Genomic DNA, 20,692 nt, shown 5'->3' with positions numbered 1-20,692 from the left:
TGTTGAGTTAAATGATGACTTTCTTGTAGCTGCACTTGATGAAGATTGTGCTATAACAGTTAAAGAACTAGCACCGAAACTTAATTCAACAGTTCACCGTCATTTACAAAAGCTTGAAAAAATATCAAAACTTGGAAAGTGGGTCCCCTGTGATTTGACAAAAGTCATCCTTAGAGCAAGAATAGACATTTGCACTTCTCTGTACTCTTGTGAACGTAACTCACCTTTATGGACAGGTTAGTGACCGGAGATGAAAAATGGATATTTTATAAAAATGTTAAGCGCTGCAGACAATGGCTCAGTGCAGGTAAACTGGCTAAAGCACAGCCCAAAATGGACCTCAACCCTAGGACAGTCTTGTTAAGCATTTGGTAGAATATTGTTGGTGCGATTCACTTTGAGTTGCTGCCACTCAATGTAACAATTACATCAGATTTCTATTGTCCACAGTTACAGTGCTTGAATGTTGCACTAAAAGAAAAGAGGCCTGCCTTGATCAATCGTAAAGATGTTGTGTTACACCAGAATAATGCACGGCTCCATACAGCAAGGATCACATATGTAAAGATTGAAGAGCGAGACTAGGAAAAACTTCCACATCTTCCTCATTCTCTAGACCTTGCCCCATCTGATTATCATCTATTCGGAAGTTTGCAGAACAATTTTGATGGAAAAGTGCTTGAAACGCATGAAGATGTAAAAACTACCCTCTCTACATTCTTTTCCTCCAAATCCCCAGAAATTTATAGAAGTGGCATTCAGAAGCTTGTAAATTGTTGGCAGGAAGTAATCAATAATAATGGAACAGACGTTGTTGATCAAATAACATTAAAAGCGTTAGAAGTTCTTTCTCTTTTTCCTGAACTTAAAATCGAACACTACTTAAGGGATGATCTGATATTATGTATAAATTCTAGAATATGTAAGACATTTTTTTATAGTTGCTATAACGTTTTATTAGTTTCTAGGTAGCGCTATTAATTTCCACGTTGGTTATATTGACTGGTAGAAACACCAGCTTGATTAAGCATGTAACGTATTTTAGACATATGTTTTTACTTTACTAAAATGTGTTGTAAACAATTATTCTTCGATTTTTTTAATAATATTAATTTTTTTGTAAAATCCTTTTTAATATAGGTCAAAAGTAACGTTCAAGATAACTTTGACGTCGGATCCGAAGCTTCCTTACAAGGTGTAAGTTCGTAGAATAAACACCTATGGTATTGTTTATGTATTAATGAAATTAATAATAATGCAGGATTAGTAGTACTATTAACACTATTATGTTAGTACCAAGAATCTCCCTGGTAAGGTAGTTAAGTTATAAAAGATAGTACTAATAGAAAAGTAGAGAATGTGTCAGTTGATGCTATTACTATTAGTATTAAACACGTTACTGTTTAGCAAAAGTGTTAAGTAACATAAAGAGATCAGATAGTGAATAAAAACTAATGTTTATGAAGATGAAAATTAATTAAATAAAATCGTGAAGTAAGAAGCAAGAATATAAAGCAGTAGTTTGCGCACTAGTGTAATATTTGATATTAGACAAATGATCCCAAATAATCGGTTTGTAATACACTCACTTGCTGGGACATTAAATACATACGTTTTTTGTTTATTTTGTAAGCTTTCACTTTGTAAGCTGGAACTTTTATAATATTGTTTGAAAAGCAGGGGAAAATAATGTAGTTTAACACAAGTTGTTTATTGGTTTATAATACAAAAAAATCTAACAAGCTTTTGTTTGTTATTTCTACTTGGTAAATACTGATTCAAACTGAATAAGTTTAAACATATGTGTAATATGTTTTCTTCATATAGAAGGACAACCAGCATTTGTTGGTATTGTTTGCTATATTTCTCTTGCTTTCAGCAACTTGATTCAAATTGCTATAGGCACTTAACACACAAACAAGGTGATATTTAAGTGATAAAACAAAATTATGAAATAGTTCTCTATATCTGGCTTTTTTTTTAATCACACTTGTATATAAATACAGTACAGTTAGTTCTTAAATATTTTAAATTATAAAATAATTTATGAAGTTAATTTTCTTTGTTTTGTGTTCCATTCATTATATTTGTTAATTTTGCACTAATGAAAAAAAAAAGATTTTTAAGTTTACCTAATTTAGTGGTTTGTCTTTAAAACTGTTACTGGTTCTTCATTTTCTTATTTTTAATAGATTGAAAATTGTTCAGGGTTGGTAGTTTTAATAAGCTAGGCACTACTTTTTTAGTTTTTAGTATATTTTGTTATTTTAAGCATAGTTCTTTAACCCCCTTAATTTTCTATACATGTATATTTTCATATATGCATATGTGAACAATTCGTTCCCTATAGATTAAGTGTTCCTGAAAACACCCCATTTACAGCAGTGTTAAAGTTTGCTGCAGAAGAAGTAAGTGATATTTTTTTATCTTTGTCTTATTGATCAAAGCTTACGTAAATTTTACTTAATTCAAAATATGTCTTTAAACCAATGTCAAAATAAATTAATAATTCGTACCATAATTCTGCTTTGTAAGTGACATAAATAAGTACAGTACAGTTACTTATTCTAGTTCATACCAAAACAGTTGTTGTTTGTGAAATTAATGCTGTGAATAGTATCTTAACCACTACTGTGTCTTTCATATATCAACCAGCCTAATGAGCTCTTATATTGGGTAAAAGGCCTCATTGGCACTTGTTATTATGGATTTAGTGTGGTTGGTATGCTATTAAATGTTCATTATTTTAACTCCTAAGTTATTAGAAGTTCGGTGTTATCACTAATTATAAAGGGCTCGTTCCTTTTGCCACAGTGTCAAGAATACCTTTGTCCTCCTCTTTGGTAACACAACAATATACATCATTACTTAGCAACACAACTGTCACTTGATTGTTCTTAATCCAACTCACGGTATTCATGTTGATTTATTAGAAAGGTTCGTTTTCCTTGTTTTGTGGTATAACAGTAAAATAGTTTATTTCAGAAATTTTGTAACACTGAGTTGTAGCCAAGCAGTGTTTCAGCTAAACCTCATGTTACATTTGTGTATTAGGCCTACTATTACTAATGTTATAGAGTCAGTGTTTGAAAATGTTTTGAGTGATGAGTAAACTTTAATTAATAAATATTCTTTTAGTATTTTGGCCTTAAAACATAAAGAAACTGTTTAATACTACCAAATATCATTTTATCTTTTGTACAGTCAAAAGAGTTTAAAATTTGTTGGAATATCTGCACTTTGTTTTTCTATTTCCTGAATATAGTAAATTCTCAAGAATATTATTTAAATTTCTTTCAGAGTGCATAGTTTTTACTAAAAATATGGTGATTAAATGAGTGAGTCTCAGGTGCATTTTAGGATCATAGATGAATTAGTTTGGGTTAAATTATATAATTTTTGTTCATTGTTCAACAGTGGTTTCCTGTCATTTTTTGACAGGCTTTTACACAAATTCAAATATTCTACCCTGTATAGCAAATTTATATCTTTTATTATTATGAAAATTGATTTATTGAAAGTTGTACAAATTCAGATATTTTTACCTAAATTTGCAGACATATAAATGATTTAATTAGTATAAATAATCCTGAAATAAATAATGTTATCAATACTATATATCCAGTAGAATTAAAATGTGAAAATACTTCAATATCTAATACAGAAATGTTATCGATACTATATATCCAGTAGAATTAAACAGTGAAAATACTTCAATATCTAATACAGAAGTACACGTACATTTATTTAGACTTAGAAATTAAAATAGTGGATGAAGATATCAAAGTAAGTATTTTTGATAAAAGAAAATATTCTGCCTTTCCAATTTATGGTTTACCCTCTTTTAATAATAATGTACCATACCCTTCTGTTATAAGTATTATAACTTCACAATTATTCAGATACTGTAAAATTTGTGATAAGTTACAATATTTTATCAGTAATGTTTAAATACTGATATAAAAATTAACAGTTACTGGATTTAACAAAGAAATTTTAAATAAAATTATTAAACTATTCTGTGACAAATATAACAATGTATTGAATAAATATAAAGAAATAAAAATTAGAAAAATTTTACTAAAAATTTCTAATAACTTTCTAGTTATGAATAAAGTCATTTAACAACTTGGCATTACTTTATGCAGGTGTACACCTTGCTGCATATAAAGGCTTGTTCAGAGCATGATAGTCATGGTAAACTTAATAAATGGGTGGTGGTTGGGTGCTATACTAGTTTGTTTAGATAACTGTATGGGACTCTTCTTACTAGTATAATTCGTTTACTGGGCTGCTAATTAGTGCCTTTCTACCATAATGGGAGCAGGAATGCTATCTTCAAGAGGTAAGTTTTCAACTTATTTCGAAATGGTAGTACCTTATTTTTCTTACTCCTATTTCTATTTTTCAATTGATGTTTTTCTTCTTTACTGTGGAGAGTAGTCACTTTCCCACAACTGTTTGCAAGTAGTGAAGGGTGATATAGATGTGGGATGTTGTGGACTTCAGCCCCCACATTTCACTCTCTAATTTCTATCTCTGTATCTATTACTACTCTTTTATTTCTTATGTGAGACTGGCAATTGGATGTTAAGACTGATAGATGGTGTATCCCCACTGCAATGTGGATCCTATTTCTTCAGTTACCTCTGAAATCTAGGGTACACTTTATATCCCACATTATTGCTTGTACCTGGGATCTTTTTAATTAGTACAGCATTTTGTTTTTGTTTCAGCTTCTTTTTAGGTTATAGTAAACTGATATAATTAATCAAAGGTGTGGATTTGCTGTTTTTAATACTGTCCTTCCTTTTGATTTTCTGTACTTAACTTTAGGTTAGAGAAAAATAATACTGAAATTAGATAATAAGTTATTTATAAAATTATGCTTCACTATTCATTTACTTTTTACAAATTATTTACACCAGCTAGTGATTATTTCCTCAAAATAAATAATTAATATAGTTGCATTTTCAATTTATTACAATTAGTGTTTTATTTTTTCTAAAAAAAATAAAAAATCACATTGTTATTCTAAGCAACTACAGTCTTTTAATTTGGAGGATTTTCAGGTAAAACACATTAAAAGCAGTTATATCTTAACAAATCAGTATCTTAAAAGATCATAAGTAGATGAATCTAATTATTACAGCATATACATATACTAGTTAAAATAAGGTTTAAAAATTTAGCTTCTTGTAATTAACAATTTTTCTGTTTTCTTGTTTGAATTTGACAGTTCAAAGTACCTCCAGCTACAAGCTATTATTACAGATGATGGAATTGGAATTAATCCATCTCAGAGTGCAGGCAAGTATATCTTGACATTTACTTGTTACAAAAAATGGTGACCAGCATTTATTTAAAAAATTGTACACACTTTAAGTTGAAAACTAAATTATGTGTATCAACATTGCGTTATCAAGCATAAATTAGGGTTAGCAGAAATATAGTTTCACCAGCACTGATAATAAATTCACTTTCAAGTAGTTTTGGGCATACTCTCAGTTGTTAATTTGGAACATCTCTCACTTATTTATTTCTACATAAATTTCATCCATGTTATGACTTTTGTTAATAATACAGACTTGTGAGCAGTCAGTTTATCTTTTCTTCAGTATTCACTAAAGCAACAGAAAAACAAAATTATGTGGTACAGGATCATGCACAGTGATTTTTTTATACCTTAAAATTTGGAAATATTTATTAAAAACAGTGGGAAACAAAAAAATTTTGTATTAACTTTGATTAATTCTGAAATAATAGTATGTTCATTGATATGTATTATTCTGAAAGTAATAACCAAAGGCTTAGGAAAGAGTGTTTGCTTAAACTTTTAAAAATCCTAGAAAAGTTTAGAAAATACTTACTGAGCCATAATCCTGTCAGGAAGTGGATTTGTAAGGAAATCAAGGTTATCAAGTATTTCTCCAAATGATGGCTTACCAGTTTGCTTGCTAGTCGGCGTTTCTCCAAGTTACGGCTTGCCACTTTGTAGGCTAAGCCTTAGATAATGAAGTAACTAGTTTCCTGTTATCTCTTTTCTTTGTAACTGTTTAGGGAAAGAAGATAAGGAGGGAAGGAATTATAAATGAGACATTATTTCAGTAATAGTTTAGCTTCAGTTTTCGTGGTCACAACCCTCCTATTATCAGAATTTCACAGAAATGTACATGGTAAACATGGTTTACGTACATTTATCTTCATTATGTATATCGTATGTAAAAACATAATTTATGATTGTTTAGTTAATTGTTATAAATGTAAAAAATGTGACCTAATGGAGAAAATACAGTACACAATCTTCCCATATTAAAGGGTACTTTATAGGTAGTAAAATGTTCAAAATGGAGCAGTATTTCTTTAGTTGTTTTCAAAAGTGTTTCTAGAAAAAGTCATTTTCTTGTATCAAAAAATCATTATCATTGTCACATGAATGGTGTCACAGAAACAAATGCCACGTATGGACGTTTCTTGTAAACGACATTACCTTCAAAAAGGTCTTAGTTTGCTCCAACATAGTGTTTGATCAGATGAAGAAACCCATAGTTGGTGAGAAAAACCACCTTTTAAGGTAAAGTAAAATTTCAAAATGTTGACAAAACCACCATTATTGAGAACTAATTGGTCAGTTACGAGTTTAGTCCTTTTCCACAACTAGGAAAAGGTATTTGAACCGTTTTGTTTTCACGACTAATAAATTAGATAACTAAAAAAATATATCTGATAAAATAACTAAACATTCTTTTGCATGCACAACTTTGTTGTTTTTTAACTCTTGGTCTGATAACATATTTCCTGTCATTTTCTGTGGTTTAACAACTTAGTGTTTATAAATAGCACAAGTGTATTGGGATCTATGTTGAGCAACCAAGTATTATTGGTGAAGAGAAAACAACAGTTTGTGAGCTTTTACATTGAGGTCTTGTGTTAGTAAAATTCATAAGGAAACTCGTACCAAAGTGGACGATATATTAACTAGTACAAGTAGGTTTAAATAGGATGACCAGTTTCCCTCCATTTTAGGAGATGTTACTCTGTTTCCTTATTTTGTCTTGTTAGAAGATAGCCATAGTCTTCTAATAATCAATCTAATATAAGCTGTCTTCTCTGCTTTATTGAGAACATCTAGCATAAAATACCCATGCTCTACTGTGGGATTCCCAAGGTCCTCTCATGATTCACAGAGGTCTCAAAGTACCAGTTAGTCATCTCATTATTCTAATTACCTCTATAGCTACTCCAGTGTGCCAGTACTTTTAATTGATTTGTCTATTACCACCTCGAACTGATTTAAACTTTTTTTAAAAGAAAAAAGGTTTAATTTAACCTAGATTTCTTTTTTTTCCCTTGTGTTTTCAATAATTTTCATTCTCTGATTCATGTTTTTCTTCCCATTGTTTGTTGCCATTTCTCAAAGTTAGTTCAATTCAGTTTCTTTTAATTCTCGGATTAGTATTTTTCTTCTAGTGTTTGGATGAAATTTTTGTGTGTGTCAATATTCTTTAACCATTTTGTTTCATGTTGTTTCCCAATGTTTATCTATCTAGGTCAGTTCCATGGTTCCTGGTGCTTTTGTTTCTCTCTATCACCTTTGACATTAAGAAACATTTGGCTTCATTGAATTTTGTCCATTTTTTGGTAAAATATGTTCATTTCTGGCACATTTAATTCTTTTTCAACAGTAGAAAACCCCTACAATACTGTTAACCCTACAATACTGTTAATTCAGTAAGTGAGAATTGGGCAAAATAAAATGATACTGTTCTTTAGACCTTCAGGAAGCAGAAATATGGGGCTTAAGGGCAAAAAAAAAATTGGCTAAAAGTATTTAGTAAAATCTAAAGAATAATACCCAAGTGCATGTCCTTAGTATAGTTTCAAAGTTTTGGGTCTCTAGATTCTTTCCTTTTGGAGCCATGGTAATCACATAGAGGCAGGCTCTTTTGTTATTACAGTGATGCAGACCCATTTGGTATCAACAATTTTGACCCAAGTAAAGCAGTACACTACATTAATACTCCATCATTCCAACTGACCAAACCTTTTCCCAGGTGTTTTCCTTGCAACAAGGGACATTTTGTGGATGCTACTATTATAATTTAAGATATAGGGATATGAACATACTCGATATAAGTTTTAAAAATATTGCTTTTCAGGTTTAAAGTGATAGTATTATTGTTTTCAGAAAATGTATTAAAATACTTAAGTTGTTTACAACGATTTGAGTATGAAACTTTCAATGAAGTGAAAAATTAAATATATTTCAGAACCTGTACCATTTTAAACATTTTTTTTTTCAATGTAACTGACCTAAAAAAATTCAAATGCTTGATATGCATGCTTTCTTGGATATTTCAAAGATTATTCTACACTTGGTGGTGTCATGAAATATGTAAAGAAGTCATGATCAGTGCAACTTGTTAGCAGGCTGTGACTAACTCATCATAAATGATCAGTAGAAATAGGTTATAAAAGTCTATTTCAAATGCAGTAATTCGTTTATTCAGAGGTTTTAAATTGTATTACATTAGTAACATTTCTTTAAAGAATACTTATTCTCTGTTTAAAATGAAATGCGAGTCAATCAAAAAATCATGTCTCAATAAAGCATTTTCATTTCTAATAAATGCTATGTTATTATTCATTTATCAATTTTAGAATTAGGTTAATGTTTAAAGCAATATATGAAGCTTTTCGGTGGTTATTTTCTTGTGTTAGACATTTGTTTAAAAAACCCTTGTTGTTTCTTCTTTGAATTAATTGCAATATATTTTTTTATTTGGCATTTAAACAATTTATGTACAAAAATACTATATCACTGTCATGTGTATTTAGTGCATTTTCTGTAAATAACTGGTACTGTTTAGTGAACTCAGTTTACTTTAATATGTACTGCAGGAGACATCTTCCTCAAGCATGGTTCAGAGCTCCGTCTAATTCCTCGGGACAGGGTTGGAAGACTATGAACACTTTAATTACATAATATAAACACAATAAAACAAAACTGAAACCTGTACTGACATTTCAGTTGTTTTATACTATATAAATAGTATTTGTATGTAATATATTCATTATTTTATGTCATAGAAGTTTCAAAATAATCTTAAGTATAAGTTAATGATACAAATTACTATTGGTATTTTCATACAGTTAAGCCGTTAACACTCCTTAAACATATTTATTTATACAAATAATGTTTCTACAGAAACAGAGTTGGTTGTAAAGTTTTTTTTCAGTAGTAGTTGTTTACATTTTATATTTAAAAAAATAAAGCTGTCTGAATATAATTAGTTTCTCACTGCTATACCTATCTGTATCTCAAACTGTGTTAGTATGGATTGTGTTCTATACTTGTCCTAACCGAGATATTTAGATATTTAAGGTCAATGAAGTAAACGTTTTATAGTTTCAGGATTACAATGTCATATATAAAGAAAACATCTTAAAGATAAACAAACAATCGTGTGTTATAAGATGTACTGGTTAGAACTTCCTGTCAGTGGGATAGGTTTACACCCATTTTTTGTGACTGTAGAAAGATACCATTTCAGTATTTTTCTTTCTCCATTGCAATTAGTCTATTAAATTCTTAAACAGGTCGTTATTTTAAAATGTTAATTTCCATATAAATTACATTGCTCTTAACATTACATTATATGGTCCACTACATACATCAGGTTAGTTCAATCTTCATAAGTATTACAATAAATGGACAACTGGACAATACTGTACCAAATTCCCAATTTATTTCAAGGACTAGTTTACAAAATGAAATTTGAATTTATAACAGTATATTAATTTAACCATCACGGTGAGTCTATAACAATTTTCATGTAAAGGAGGTGTTAAGAATTCAGTGCTGCGATGCAAGACTAAAATTGTGTAGGAGAAACATTTTGTTATTCCTTTCATACTTCCAAAGCCTTCAGTAACAAACTTGATAATAATATATATGTAAGATATTTATAGAAGGAATAAAGGGAACTGCTAATTACTTTTTGTATGTAAATTTTTCCAAACGAACAAAACACACAAGTTTGAAACAAAAGATAATTCACATTTGTTTTGAATATGATATTAAACATATCTAAGCTATGCACATACATATAACATTTAAATATGTTTAATACACAGGTTTAAAAATTGGTATTTTACTAATAAGCTAAGAAAAACTGGAATTATTAGGTTGGCACAGGTAGCCTCGTATTGTCACAGAAACAGTCATTATGTGGAATGAAAATACATTATACAAAATTAATAATAACTGGAACGTAATAATAAAGTTATGGCAAGACAATCTTAGTTATAAAGCATTTATAACTACCATCCTAGTTTATTGTTATGCAAATTAGGCATCTACTGCTCAGCCATGTGATCTTAATTTGAAATCAGTGCTTAAACTTGGAGAGAATCACTCAACTCAGAAGTGTTCCATGTCTCCAAAGATGTTTCATGTTCAGAGAAAACGGATAAAAGTTCGGTCGATCTTGTGAATTAACAGAAGTACTCTCAGATGTCACTGAAAAATGTCTGCATCACAAGCTGAAAACTGTTGTTATTTTGAGGTGTCACAATTTTCGTGTGCTTACTTACAGACTGAATCAGATGTTCACAGCTACAACCAAACAAAAACACTTCACAAATTTAACCTGTGTGCTGAACACCCAGTGGCAAGTATGCTCTTCCCTGCAAGACAGAAAACTCATCTATAAGAATATCAAGAACATGTCCAAACTTTTCAAGGTGGTCAGGGGTTGGTAGGTGTACTTTTTGCACAGTGTCAGGGTGCTCAACAGCACCCAACTCCGTGCTCATGCTGTTGCCGCAGATGACTTAACACTTCATGCAACCAGATAACAAGAGTATACTCCATTTTCATACAGGAACATAACGTGTCAGTATGTGTGATAACGGCAAAAATTTGCCCCCTCATCTCAGTTGTGAGGCCAAAGGCTCGCAACATTAAAAACCTGGTTTCAATATCTGCTACAGACACAACACAGATAGCCCATTGTGTAGTTTTGTGTTTAATACACTTTGAAAGATGTATGGACCTGCACACTTGTAGAAATGATACATTCGATGCTACACATTACATGGACCACAACGTATGATCCTTTTTGCTGAACTGATATTGTTAAAATAGTAAAAGAGGGAAGTGGTCAATGGGAGTATAGGGATACCCTTGAAAAATGCATTATATCTTATCAAATAACCAGACAATACTGATGTCCAGGAAACAGCCCCTTCAGAGAACTGTTGCCAGGCTGCCTTTTCATTCTATAGACCACATGAAGGATCAATCAGATATCTGATTTACATAAAAAAATGAACACATCAAAATAAACATCAAGTTTGTTTGTTTTTTTAATAGAAGTTATCTAATAATAAATCTAAGATGGACAACATCAATTCCACACTAGGGATGTTAACCTTTCATAACATGGAAATGAAACATTGTTATTCAGGTAAATTTCTGAAAATTTAGTACAAAATGCACGTGTGTACTTGGACAGACACTCATGATCAGTTTCCACTGAGAACAGTAATGGGCATGTAGCAATAGTGCCAAAGAAAATTCTGTTTTTTCCCCATTTTGTTGTGATAACAAGTCTTCTCCGTATATAAAAAAGATCCTGAAAAGTCCTGATGTGGTCAAAGTTATTTTTGATAATGTTAAAGTAATGTACTTTGAGATACTCCAAACTCAGGATAATTTGTGTGTACATTATTAAAACTGTTACTGAAAGAAACAATATAACACTGACCTAAATACTGGAAACATTCCTCAGTCAGTTTAACAATGTTAAATTACACAATACAAGTAACCAGGTTTAACTGCCTTTTCCGTTTATTAAAGCATTATATAAATTGTTTTAACAATATTACTTTAAAAATCTTCCCAGCTGTGCTGCATAAATATAACCTTATGTGTAATTTTATATACAAAAAAATTTCAACAAGCAAAAACGACCTAATTAATTCTTCATTGGTGCACTTTGTAGTTTCAAATGCTGAAAACCTTCAACAATATGAATGTGACAACTACTTTCCTTCAGCGCTTAACTTAAGAAAGGTAGAAGTTCTGGTATTAAAGACGGGACAAGAAAGGTGGCAGATAAAATTGTTTCCACAATGGAAAACATGACAGAAATCTGTCAAAAAGTTCCACTGTAAGAATGAAAGCAAAAAAAAAAAAAATCCAGAAACCAAATTCTAATCAAATAACTGAGAAAACATCCATATAACATCTTTACATTTTGTCTTACAAATTTATTTCTGTCTGAATAACATCAGTTATAGAAGATGTGTGCAATATACCATGAGAACAAATTTTACCACTAACAGACATGACAGAAATTAACTGTATGTTTATTAGAAGAAATCTTTGGACCAGCTTTATATCTGCATATGACAGAATATATTTACATAACATTTAAATGTGTAAATATACAAATATATGCACGCACCACATACATGTGTTTGTTTGTCAGCCAGAGACTATACATTTTTCTTCTTGCACACGTGATTAATGTTGACAAGTTCAATTGCAGTGAGGTATTATGATCAATGTTATGTTGTTTAAGGTGTCTGACATTTTTAAACAGTTTATTGAACTACTGTAATTTCTGTTTAGGCATAAACATTTCCAAATGATAAAACAAGTCTATAAACTACATCCTTTTAATGTGATATGAGAAGTTTATTTGTTGTTAATGCCATTGTTGATATTTAAATCAACCATTAGCTAAAGTTCACTTTTCTTTTTAAAATATGTTGTCATGAATACAGTTTATTGCATGGCCACAGTTAGTTATTTACCTTAATAATCTTAGCATCAGATATATTAAATGTCTCTTTCTCCCTGTCTAATTCAATTTACCAGAAGCTGTTAATGCCTCAAACAGAGATGATTTCATTGAGCCAAACAGAACTGAACAGAGAACACAACGTTGGGGTGGATGAGTTTATAAATTTTATTTTAAATTTCTTCTTTTTTGTAAAACATTAAGAGTTGTATTTAAAACAAAAGAGGGCAGCACTGCATCGGTAAGAAATTAAGATACAACCCAAACTTATATTTCAAACTGCATATTTAAGGGCTATAAATTTCCAGACTTCACAAAAAAGAAACGTACCAATTGTCATCAGAAACAAAAAGGATTTGTATGCCTGATTCAAGAATGTTAACTATCTTAACAAGAGGAGTCAGATTATTAGGTGTAAAGCTCAAATTAACATTTTTTCTTTTGCCTAAACTTGAGTGAATGACCAAACCTTTGCAAACGATAGCCATGAATAGAGAACATTTTGGTGATCTAGTAATGATGGTTCAATAGAAGACAGAGAACAATGAATCCTTTAATACCTTTTATAAAGTCATTCTACTGAAAAGTAAAAAGTACAGCAAACATCCATCTCAGAACCAACTCTACTTAAAAAGAAACGTTCTTATGTTGGATTTGAGATTGGCAAATTAGAAGATTACAAAAAACATATCTATTTTGTTGAACTCCTTGATCTAACAATACCTGCAATCAATGACCAATTCAATCAAAATGGCTTCAAAGCTTATATGTAGTGGGAGTGTCCCAAGTTGTAGTCTCTTAAGCAAAGTTACATTTTTGGGCTACAAACTACATTGGTGATGTTAACATCAGTGCCTTCAAAGTGTACCTGTTTTCAATACCTTGATGGAGGGATGTGATGAAACATGCTTTAATGTTACTCTTCAGAAAGATAAACAAATTTGTTTCTACCCGAGAAGAAGAAAATATACCTCATTGTTACAGTTCATTAGTGCCCCAAACAATGTCTTACAGAACACCTACCCAGTAGCCTGAAAAACTCTAATTCCACAATGATAGAACAGATAAACCTTATTTGATAGTGCCAAAGGATTTACCTCTCACAACAAAAATTGTAAACAAAGGTTTTGATACGTTCTCTGAAACTTATCTTCTGAGAATCAGGATCGAAGTGAAGTGTAATAATACATTGCTCAAAATATTGGTGGAAGTTTAGAAAATACATACACTCTTAAGAACAATGATACTACATCCACAGATCACTAGCCTCTGATCAACACCCAACTTGTATTTTTGTCAGTGTTCCCACTCACAAAATATAGCTCTGAGTATCTGATACAAGGAAATAAGTTCAAAACTTACTGATACAAGCACAATGAACAGTAACACTGTATTATTTCTGCCAACAAACTGATAAACACCATATTAAAAACATTCCAACAGTGCATTGAAAACTACGTAGGTCTTGGTGAAACTATTTTATAAATCAGAAAACTTTCACAAAACCATAAATGGTAACATTACACCAGCTGATCACAATGGTTCAGGAAAACACTTCAGTTTCTGTTCATTAACTTAAAAATACACACTCGCACATAAAGAAACTACCTTAAGTATTTTCACCAATAAAAAAACTCCCACTGTTGGTACTCCATTAAAACCATAGCATATAAGGGATATATTACTTTCTAAATCTGTGATAAGCAACTGCAATACATATATACACACACACATATATGTAAGCAATGCTCAAGCTACAATGCACATCCATGTAATTATGCATTTGTTTTACACAAAAATTGCATTAGAAACAAAAATACCCAAACTATTTTTGCCTGTTCATGTATCCTTCATATACATGTGTATATTATTTGCTAGTTTAAAGGAAATAATCACAAAGCATAGATCATCATTTCATTAAGCTGACTGATGAGATATAACAGAAATTAGTGAGATATGTTGTAAAGTCCTCCATATCAAATCCTACAAATTTTTGCAGTCTACCACCACATGTGGGTCTACTTTACCTTTTGGTTTCTCTCTTCTAAGCAGTATTAAAGATATGCAATTTGGTAAAATAAACTATAGTCTACTTCAGACAAAGTAGAAGATTAGGCTGTTACATGGCATGGTATTTTTTCTTGACTGAAAGAACGAGCAAGTTTAGTGAGAAAAAAGCAAAAGTCAGAAATGAATTACACAGGAATCACCTGTAATTTTGTGTTACTGTTGAAATGAAACTAGTAGCAGTCTAGTTTTACTAATCGACACCAACCAAGCACTTACTGTATTAAGATATAACCTGTAATTGTTTCAGTTGACATTTAAATAGAACATTAATATCAAAATAAAAAGATCAAATGTTCAAGAAAAACAGCAAAGCAACACCCAGAACTTCAGGTGTTGGGCAACAAAAAAAGCCACTAATACCTAAAAATAAATAATCTTTTTAAGTACTGAATTTTTATTTTCAATTTACTTTGAGAAGTAAAATATTTGTTATGTCAAAATAACTCATCTAGAGCAATGAATAAGGATATATTCACGTTTACGTGCGAGTACAGAAATAGTACAGACAGGGGACGACAATTTTTGTTTTAGTAGTAAAACTAAATGGAAACCTCACTTTGTAGTGAAATCAATATATAATTGTGAGCAAAGACATTAGCACCAATAAGGTACTGTGTATACCATTACTAATCCTCTAGTCTTTCAATAAACAGCAGTACAGAAAGATACTCATTGCAATACCAGAGAGACAAACTGCTATCATCCATTGGTAAACCGGTCTCCCAGTATCTTCTGAGGTTACATCTTTTTGAAACTTCCTGTGTTTCCTTCTTTTCACTTCAAATTTCCGCTGAAGTTCTTCCAATTCTTTCTGCTGGCGTTTCTGTTCCTCTTCCTTCATCTTCTGTTCGAGGGCTAACTTTTCTCTCTCTTCTTTCTCTTTTACTTCTGCACACAAGTCATCACAAAGAACCACAGCTTCCCCACTTTGTTTCACTGTACAGTGGAATTCCTGCTTTTGTCGTTTACACTGACAGCGAACAGTAACCTTCTTTTTACAGTTTGTTGAACTAGGACATTCCCCTTGATGACAAAGCAGTGAACATCGATGACCACAGGAGATCTATTAGAAAACATCAAAGAATAAACAACATTTAACAGATATGATTAAAAATACAATTTGATTCCTCAAATTATTCAATAAGTTGTTAGTTTAAAGTTTTCATGTAAAGCTACAAAAGGGATTCTGTGCATTGGTGTCCCTAATTTTTAACTGACAAAGGGAAGGCAATAAATTAACAGTACTCAACATTAACTGCTAGCTTACCTTTGTCTAACTGAACAGAAGAACATGCCCATCTCTCTAATAGAATACCCACAGCCCCAAAGTAGGAGTGTATTTTTGTGTCAATGAATAACGAATCATGAATCTTCAAAACAACAGCCCAAACATACTAACCAATAAGCCATGCCCAACCCTACAATAAATTAGCTGATTTGGTTTTTCAAAATCCATTTATACTTTAGGAATATACTTTACTGAAAAAGCATAACAAGAGGTGAAAACTGAAACAAGAACATCATCTTTGAATGGAGTGATAAATTTACCAACACATTTAATCACGAAGGCTTCCCACTCTTAGGTGCCGGCTGACCAGTAGGCTTATCTTGGTCAACTTTTGTAGTTAAGTTAAACTTATTAACCTTCTCAGTTTAGAGTGAGAATTCACAATTTATTAATTAAATACAAGTTTAGCACATAGTGACAAGAGGACGGTGATGTGCCCAATAGTACAGTAAGTTTATGAACTAGGGTTAATATAGTTTGTTTCAAAATTTCACACAAAGCTACAGAAAAGACTACCTATGCATAGCTGTTCCTAATGTTCAATAGTCAGACTAAAGAGAAGGCAGCTAGTCAACAGCACCCACTGCAATATATTTTTATTACTTTGACCTTTCAGCCATGCTTGGCTAACAATGCAGAATTTACAATGACATGGCACACATGCACTCATGTTACTGTATCCAAGAGCATAAAACTGATCTTTAAATCTTTACAAAGTGACCTGTCTTGGCTGTGTTTTACTGGATTAGTATTTTGTAATATACTGTTACATTTCAATTATTATACATTACACACATATATATTATATAAGTTATTACTATTTATAAACAAATTATGAAGCTTATTTTCTTAAAACGTAGAACAGTAAATAAAGAAGTAAACAATTATTTCCTCTTGTCACAAACTTTGTACTTGCAAATTGCTAAGCCTAAAAAATTTTGTTCATGAAGGATATAAAACAAAATTAATTTTTTTAGTTTTTATATATACATTTGAATAACCAAAAAATCATAAATTACTATCTCAATACCACAAAATTATATTATAATGCATCAAGTTTAGTAACTAAGCTGTATTTGAATCTAAAAAAAATATTAAATTTTGAACAGGCTAAAGAGTCAACATGGCACAAAGGTTTATTTTGAAAGAAATAGAGGAGACTGTTACATCTTAAAATAGCCAAGAAAACACTAGGGGGCATTTTGAGCTTCCACTTGGTTATTCAGGTGTCATAAATAGAAGCATGTGTATACAAGGGTCCATTTCGAAAAATGGAAATAGATGAGCTGGGCCACTGTGTTTGAGTTAGTACATGAGCAATGGTTGGTTGGTTGGTTGATTTGATGTTTTATGGCACAAAACAGATAGGCTATCTGTGCCAAACATCCAGTAAAATTAGGAAATTTATAAAAGGAAATTAAGGTAAAATAAAACAAAGTTAAAAAAAAGGGTAAAACCTATGTTTACATCTAGTCTACAGCATTAAGAGAAAAACTACAGTAATACAAGTTATAAAGGACTTTCTGTAGCATAACTGTAATTATCATAACTCACCAGGAAGACCAACAGGTAAGTACAAAAACCACTGTTAATCACCTGAAGTTGGCCTTTCCAGTCCTGGTTCCAAGTTATTTGACATTACAGCCATTTTCTAATTTCAAATCAAACTAGATGAACTGTGATTCTTAAAGGGAATCTCATTAAAAAAGATCTAATGTATGAATTAAAAAAACTTAAATGACATTAAAGAGATTAATGGCCTATAAAAAACTAAACACTTTACCAAGATGGACAGTATCACTATCACCAATGACACTAACATTATGGATAAACCTTGGGACAGAGCATGTTCAAAATGGTGCCATCACAGAGAGTCATAACGACAGCAACAAAGTAAAATGTGGCTGATAGTGATTTGAGTGTTACACAGACTACACACTGGTGCATCAGTTCCCGATAAAAGAAAATGATGAGTTAAAAAAACTGTGACCAATGTGTAGTCTAGTTAGAACAATTTCCTCTTTCTGATCCTTATGGAAGCAAGATGGCCAAAGTCCAATATAGAGTTTTATTTGGAAATTCTTGATGTCAAGTTGCTTAACAGGCATGGACCCAAGCCTTTAATACAAAACCCTAGTCCATGTATAGAACAGACACAGCTGTGATAGTGCCAGAGCAGACAGATTTTGATGCGGCGTCAGCGAACTCGGATCCACAAATACCAACATGGCTCGGTATCCAGAAAAACTGAATAGAAGTAGATGTTAAAGATAATTGGGCCATAATAGTTTTGAATATTGGTGAGAACAGGATGTGAACTAACATGAAGTGATTCCAGGGCCAGTAAAGAACTAAGTGAGTCAGCATAACTAGTGCAGTTTGAATACTGCTTAGCTTCTAGGTGATCCAGGGCAAGAGAAATGGCATACAGTTCAGCAGTGAACACAGAGCTGTAGAGGGGATTCTGTGCACAACCACTAAACCATGGCTGAGACTTCACAGTCACCTGATTTTAAACCATCTGTACAAACAGGGATGGAAAGATGATTCAAAAGATGTTCAGCAAATAACACAGTATTTCCAATCAGGAATGTCTGCTTTTCTCAGATGACTTAAAGACAGGTCACATTTGGGGACCATAATAAGCCATGGTGGGATGGGCTGACCAGTGGATACAGCAATGTTATTCAAGGACAGACTCAATTCAACCAACTGCACCTGGATACAAAGGCCAAAAGGAGCAATGGCAGGTCGTCTATTCTGAAAAAGTATTGCCCACCAAAGAAGGAAAACACAACCCCAGGTGGGATGCTTTGGTAAGGAACGAAATTTCAAAGCCTATAGTAAAGACAGTTGCAAACGGCAGAGGTCCAAAGAAGGTTCATGACACTCTACATATAAGCTCTAAACTGGGGAAGTGCAGAAAGCTCAAGTACAGAGCCAAAATCCTTGATGATGAATGGGGTCCAGCATCTTTAAGAGCACGATATATCTTTAGCACAGAACATCAATCCACTCCCCAGGTGTTGAAAGAGAGGACACAGAGGATGTTCAATGCTCTTGTACATTTGACCCGTAGCTGCTTGATGTGTGGTATAAAGATCAGCTTATCAAAGATAAGCCCCAAGAACTTTGTCTCAGGGACCACAGGCAGCACAGCTTTGCCGATGTGGAGTTCAGGAGTTAATACCCTGTTTACTGCAAAAGTGCATGCAAACGGTTTTAGAGAGAGAGAAGTTAAAGCCATTTACTGCAGTCCACTTCAGTAAATGATTGAGAGCAGTCTGTAGCTGCCTCTCAACATACCTCATGTTTGACACTTGACAGGAGACGTGAAAGTCATTGACGTTGAACCCGTTTGAAACAGTAAGAGAGAGTTTTTCAGTGAAGACATAAATCTTTACAATGAAAAGTGTAACATTCAGAACACAACCCTGAAGGATTCCAAGTTCCTGGAGAAAAGAGCGGGAAAGTACAGAACCCACACAAACTCGAAATCTCCTGTACATTAAAAACTTTTTAACACAAATGGGCAAATGGCTATGTAACCCATATATATGGAGATCTCGCAAAATGTCACACCTCCAAGTTATATCATAAGCTTTCTCAATGTCAAATAATACTGATACAAGATATTGTTATTTGAGAAAGGCTTCTCTGATGGACGTTTCAAGTCAAATCAGGTGGTACACGGTGGAGCACTGTCGTCAGAACCCACACTGGGTGGATGAGACGAGGTTGTTTGATTCGAGGAACCAAATGAGATGAGCATTAACCATCTTCTCTAAAGTCCTACAGAGACAGCTCCTCAAAGCAATTGGACAGTAGTTTGAAGGAAGCTTGGGATCCTTCCCAGGCTTAGAGAAAAGTAGGACAGGTATCAGGAAAAAATTTCTCCTGGCAGATCCAGTTAAAAACAAGCAGAAAAATAGTAAAAGAAGCAGGAGATAGATAGTGCAGCATTTCATAGTGTACGTCATCAGGTTTAACCAATGTACTGCCAGACAGTTTGAGTTCCACCAGTGTAAAGGGATGATTATAGTCATGGAGACAATCAGCTCAAAAGAACAGAGGTGTTTTCTCTGCCTGAGTCTTGATGGCTAAGTTAGAAGAAGAAGCAGAAGTGCTAAATACCTGGCAAAAACTTTCACCTAGAGTATCAAAAATGCTCCAGGTGTCAACTACTTCCCAGCCATCAGAGAATAAGATCAAGAGGGGAATGGAATTATACTGCCCACTGACCTTTTAAATTTTGTCTCATATGACTTTGGAACTGGTGAAAGAAGATATGCTGGTTGTGAACTTAATCCAAGATCCCTTCTGGCTTTGACATCTTACTCACTGAGCATGTGCGTGGGCCTGCTGGAAAGCAATGCAGTGCAAGTGTGTGGGATACCTACAAAAAGTATCCCAGGCCCGTTTTAGAACCTTCTGTGTCATAACAGGCAGGATTCCACCACGGACAAGGATATCATGGAAAATGTGTCAAGGTTTTAGGAATACACTGACCAGCTGCTTGTAT

The 20,692-nt window shown here is 32.4% G+C and overlaps 2 protein-coding genes across 3 annotated transcripts in view; one reads left to right on the top strand and one right to left on the bottom strand.

Moving 5' to 3' along the window:
- Positions 1-951: 951 nt before the first annotated feature.
- LOC143247530 (ubiquitin-fold modifier 1-like) lies at positions 952-9,050 on the top strand. Its single transcript, XM_076495800.1, is given in 6 exon segments — positions 952-1,031; positions 1,141-1,197; positions 2,351-2,408; positions 5,240-5,259; positions 5,261-5,310; positions 8,902-9,050. Coding segments are annotated over 6 exon segments (255 nt in total). The 5' UTR covers positions 952-1,029; the 3' UTR covers positions 8,970-9,050.
- A 677-nt stretch (positions 9,051-9,727) lies between these two features.
- LOC143247529 (NF-X1-type zinc finger protein NFXL1) overlaps positions 9,728-20,692 on the bottom strand; it is a 78,872-nt gene continuing 67,907 nt past the window's right edge. For both annotated transcript variants that reach the window (XM_076495799.1, XM_076495798.1), the window contains exon 18: positions 9,728-15,945. In XM_076495799.1, coding sequence (XP_076351914.1) covers positions 15,517-15,945 — 429 coding nt within the window. In that variant the 3' untranslated portion in view covers positions 9,728-15,516. The remainder of the gene's footprint in view (positions 15,946-20,692) is intronic.

This window comes from Tachypleus tridentatus, chromosome 3 (genome assembly GCF_004210375.1).
Source record: "Tachypleus tridentatus isolate NWPU-2018 chromosome 3, ASM421037v1, whole genome shotgun sequence".
Lineage (NCBI taxonomy): Eukaryota > Metazoa > Arthropoda > Merostomata > Xiphosura > Limulidae > Tachypleus > Tachypleus tridentatus.
The sequence above is the reverse complement of the archived record's forward strand: the minus strand, read 5'-3'. Positions and strand labels throughout refer to the sequence as shown.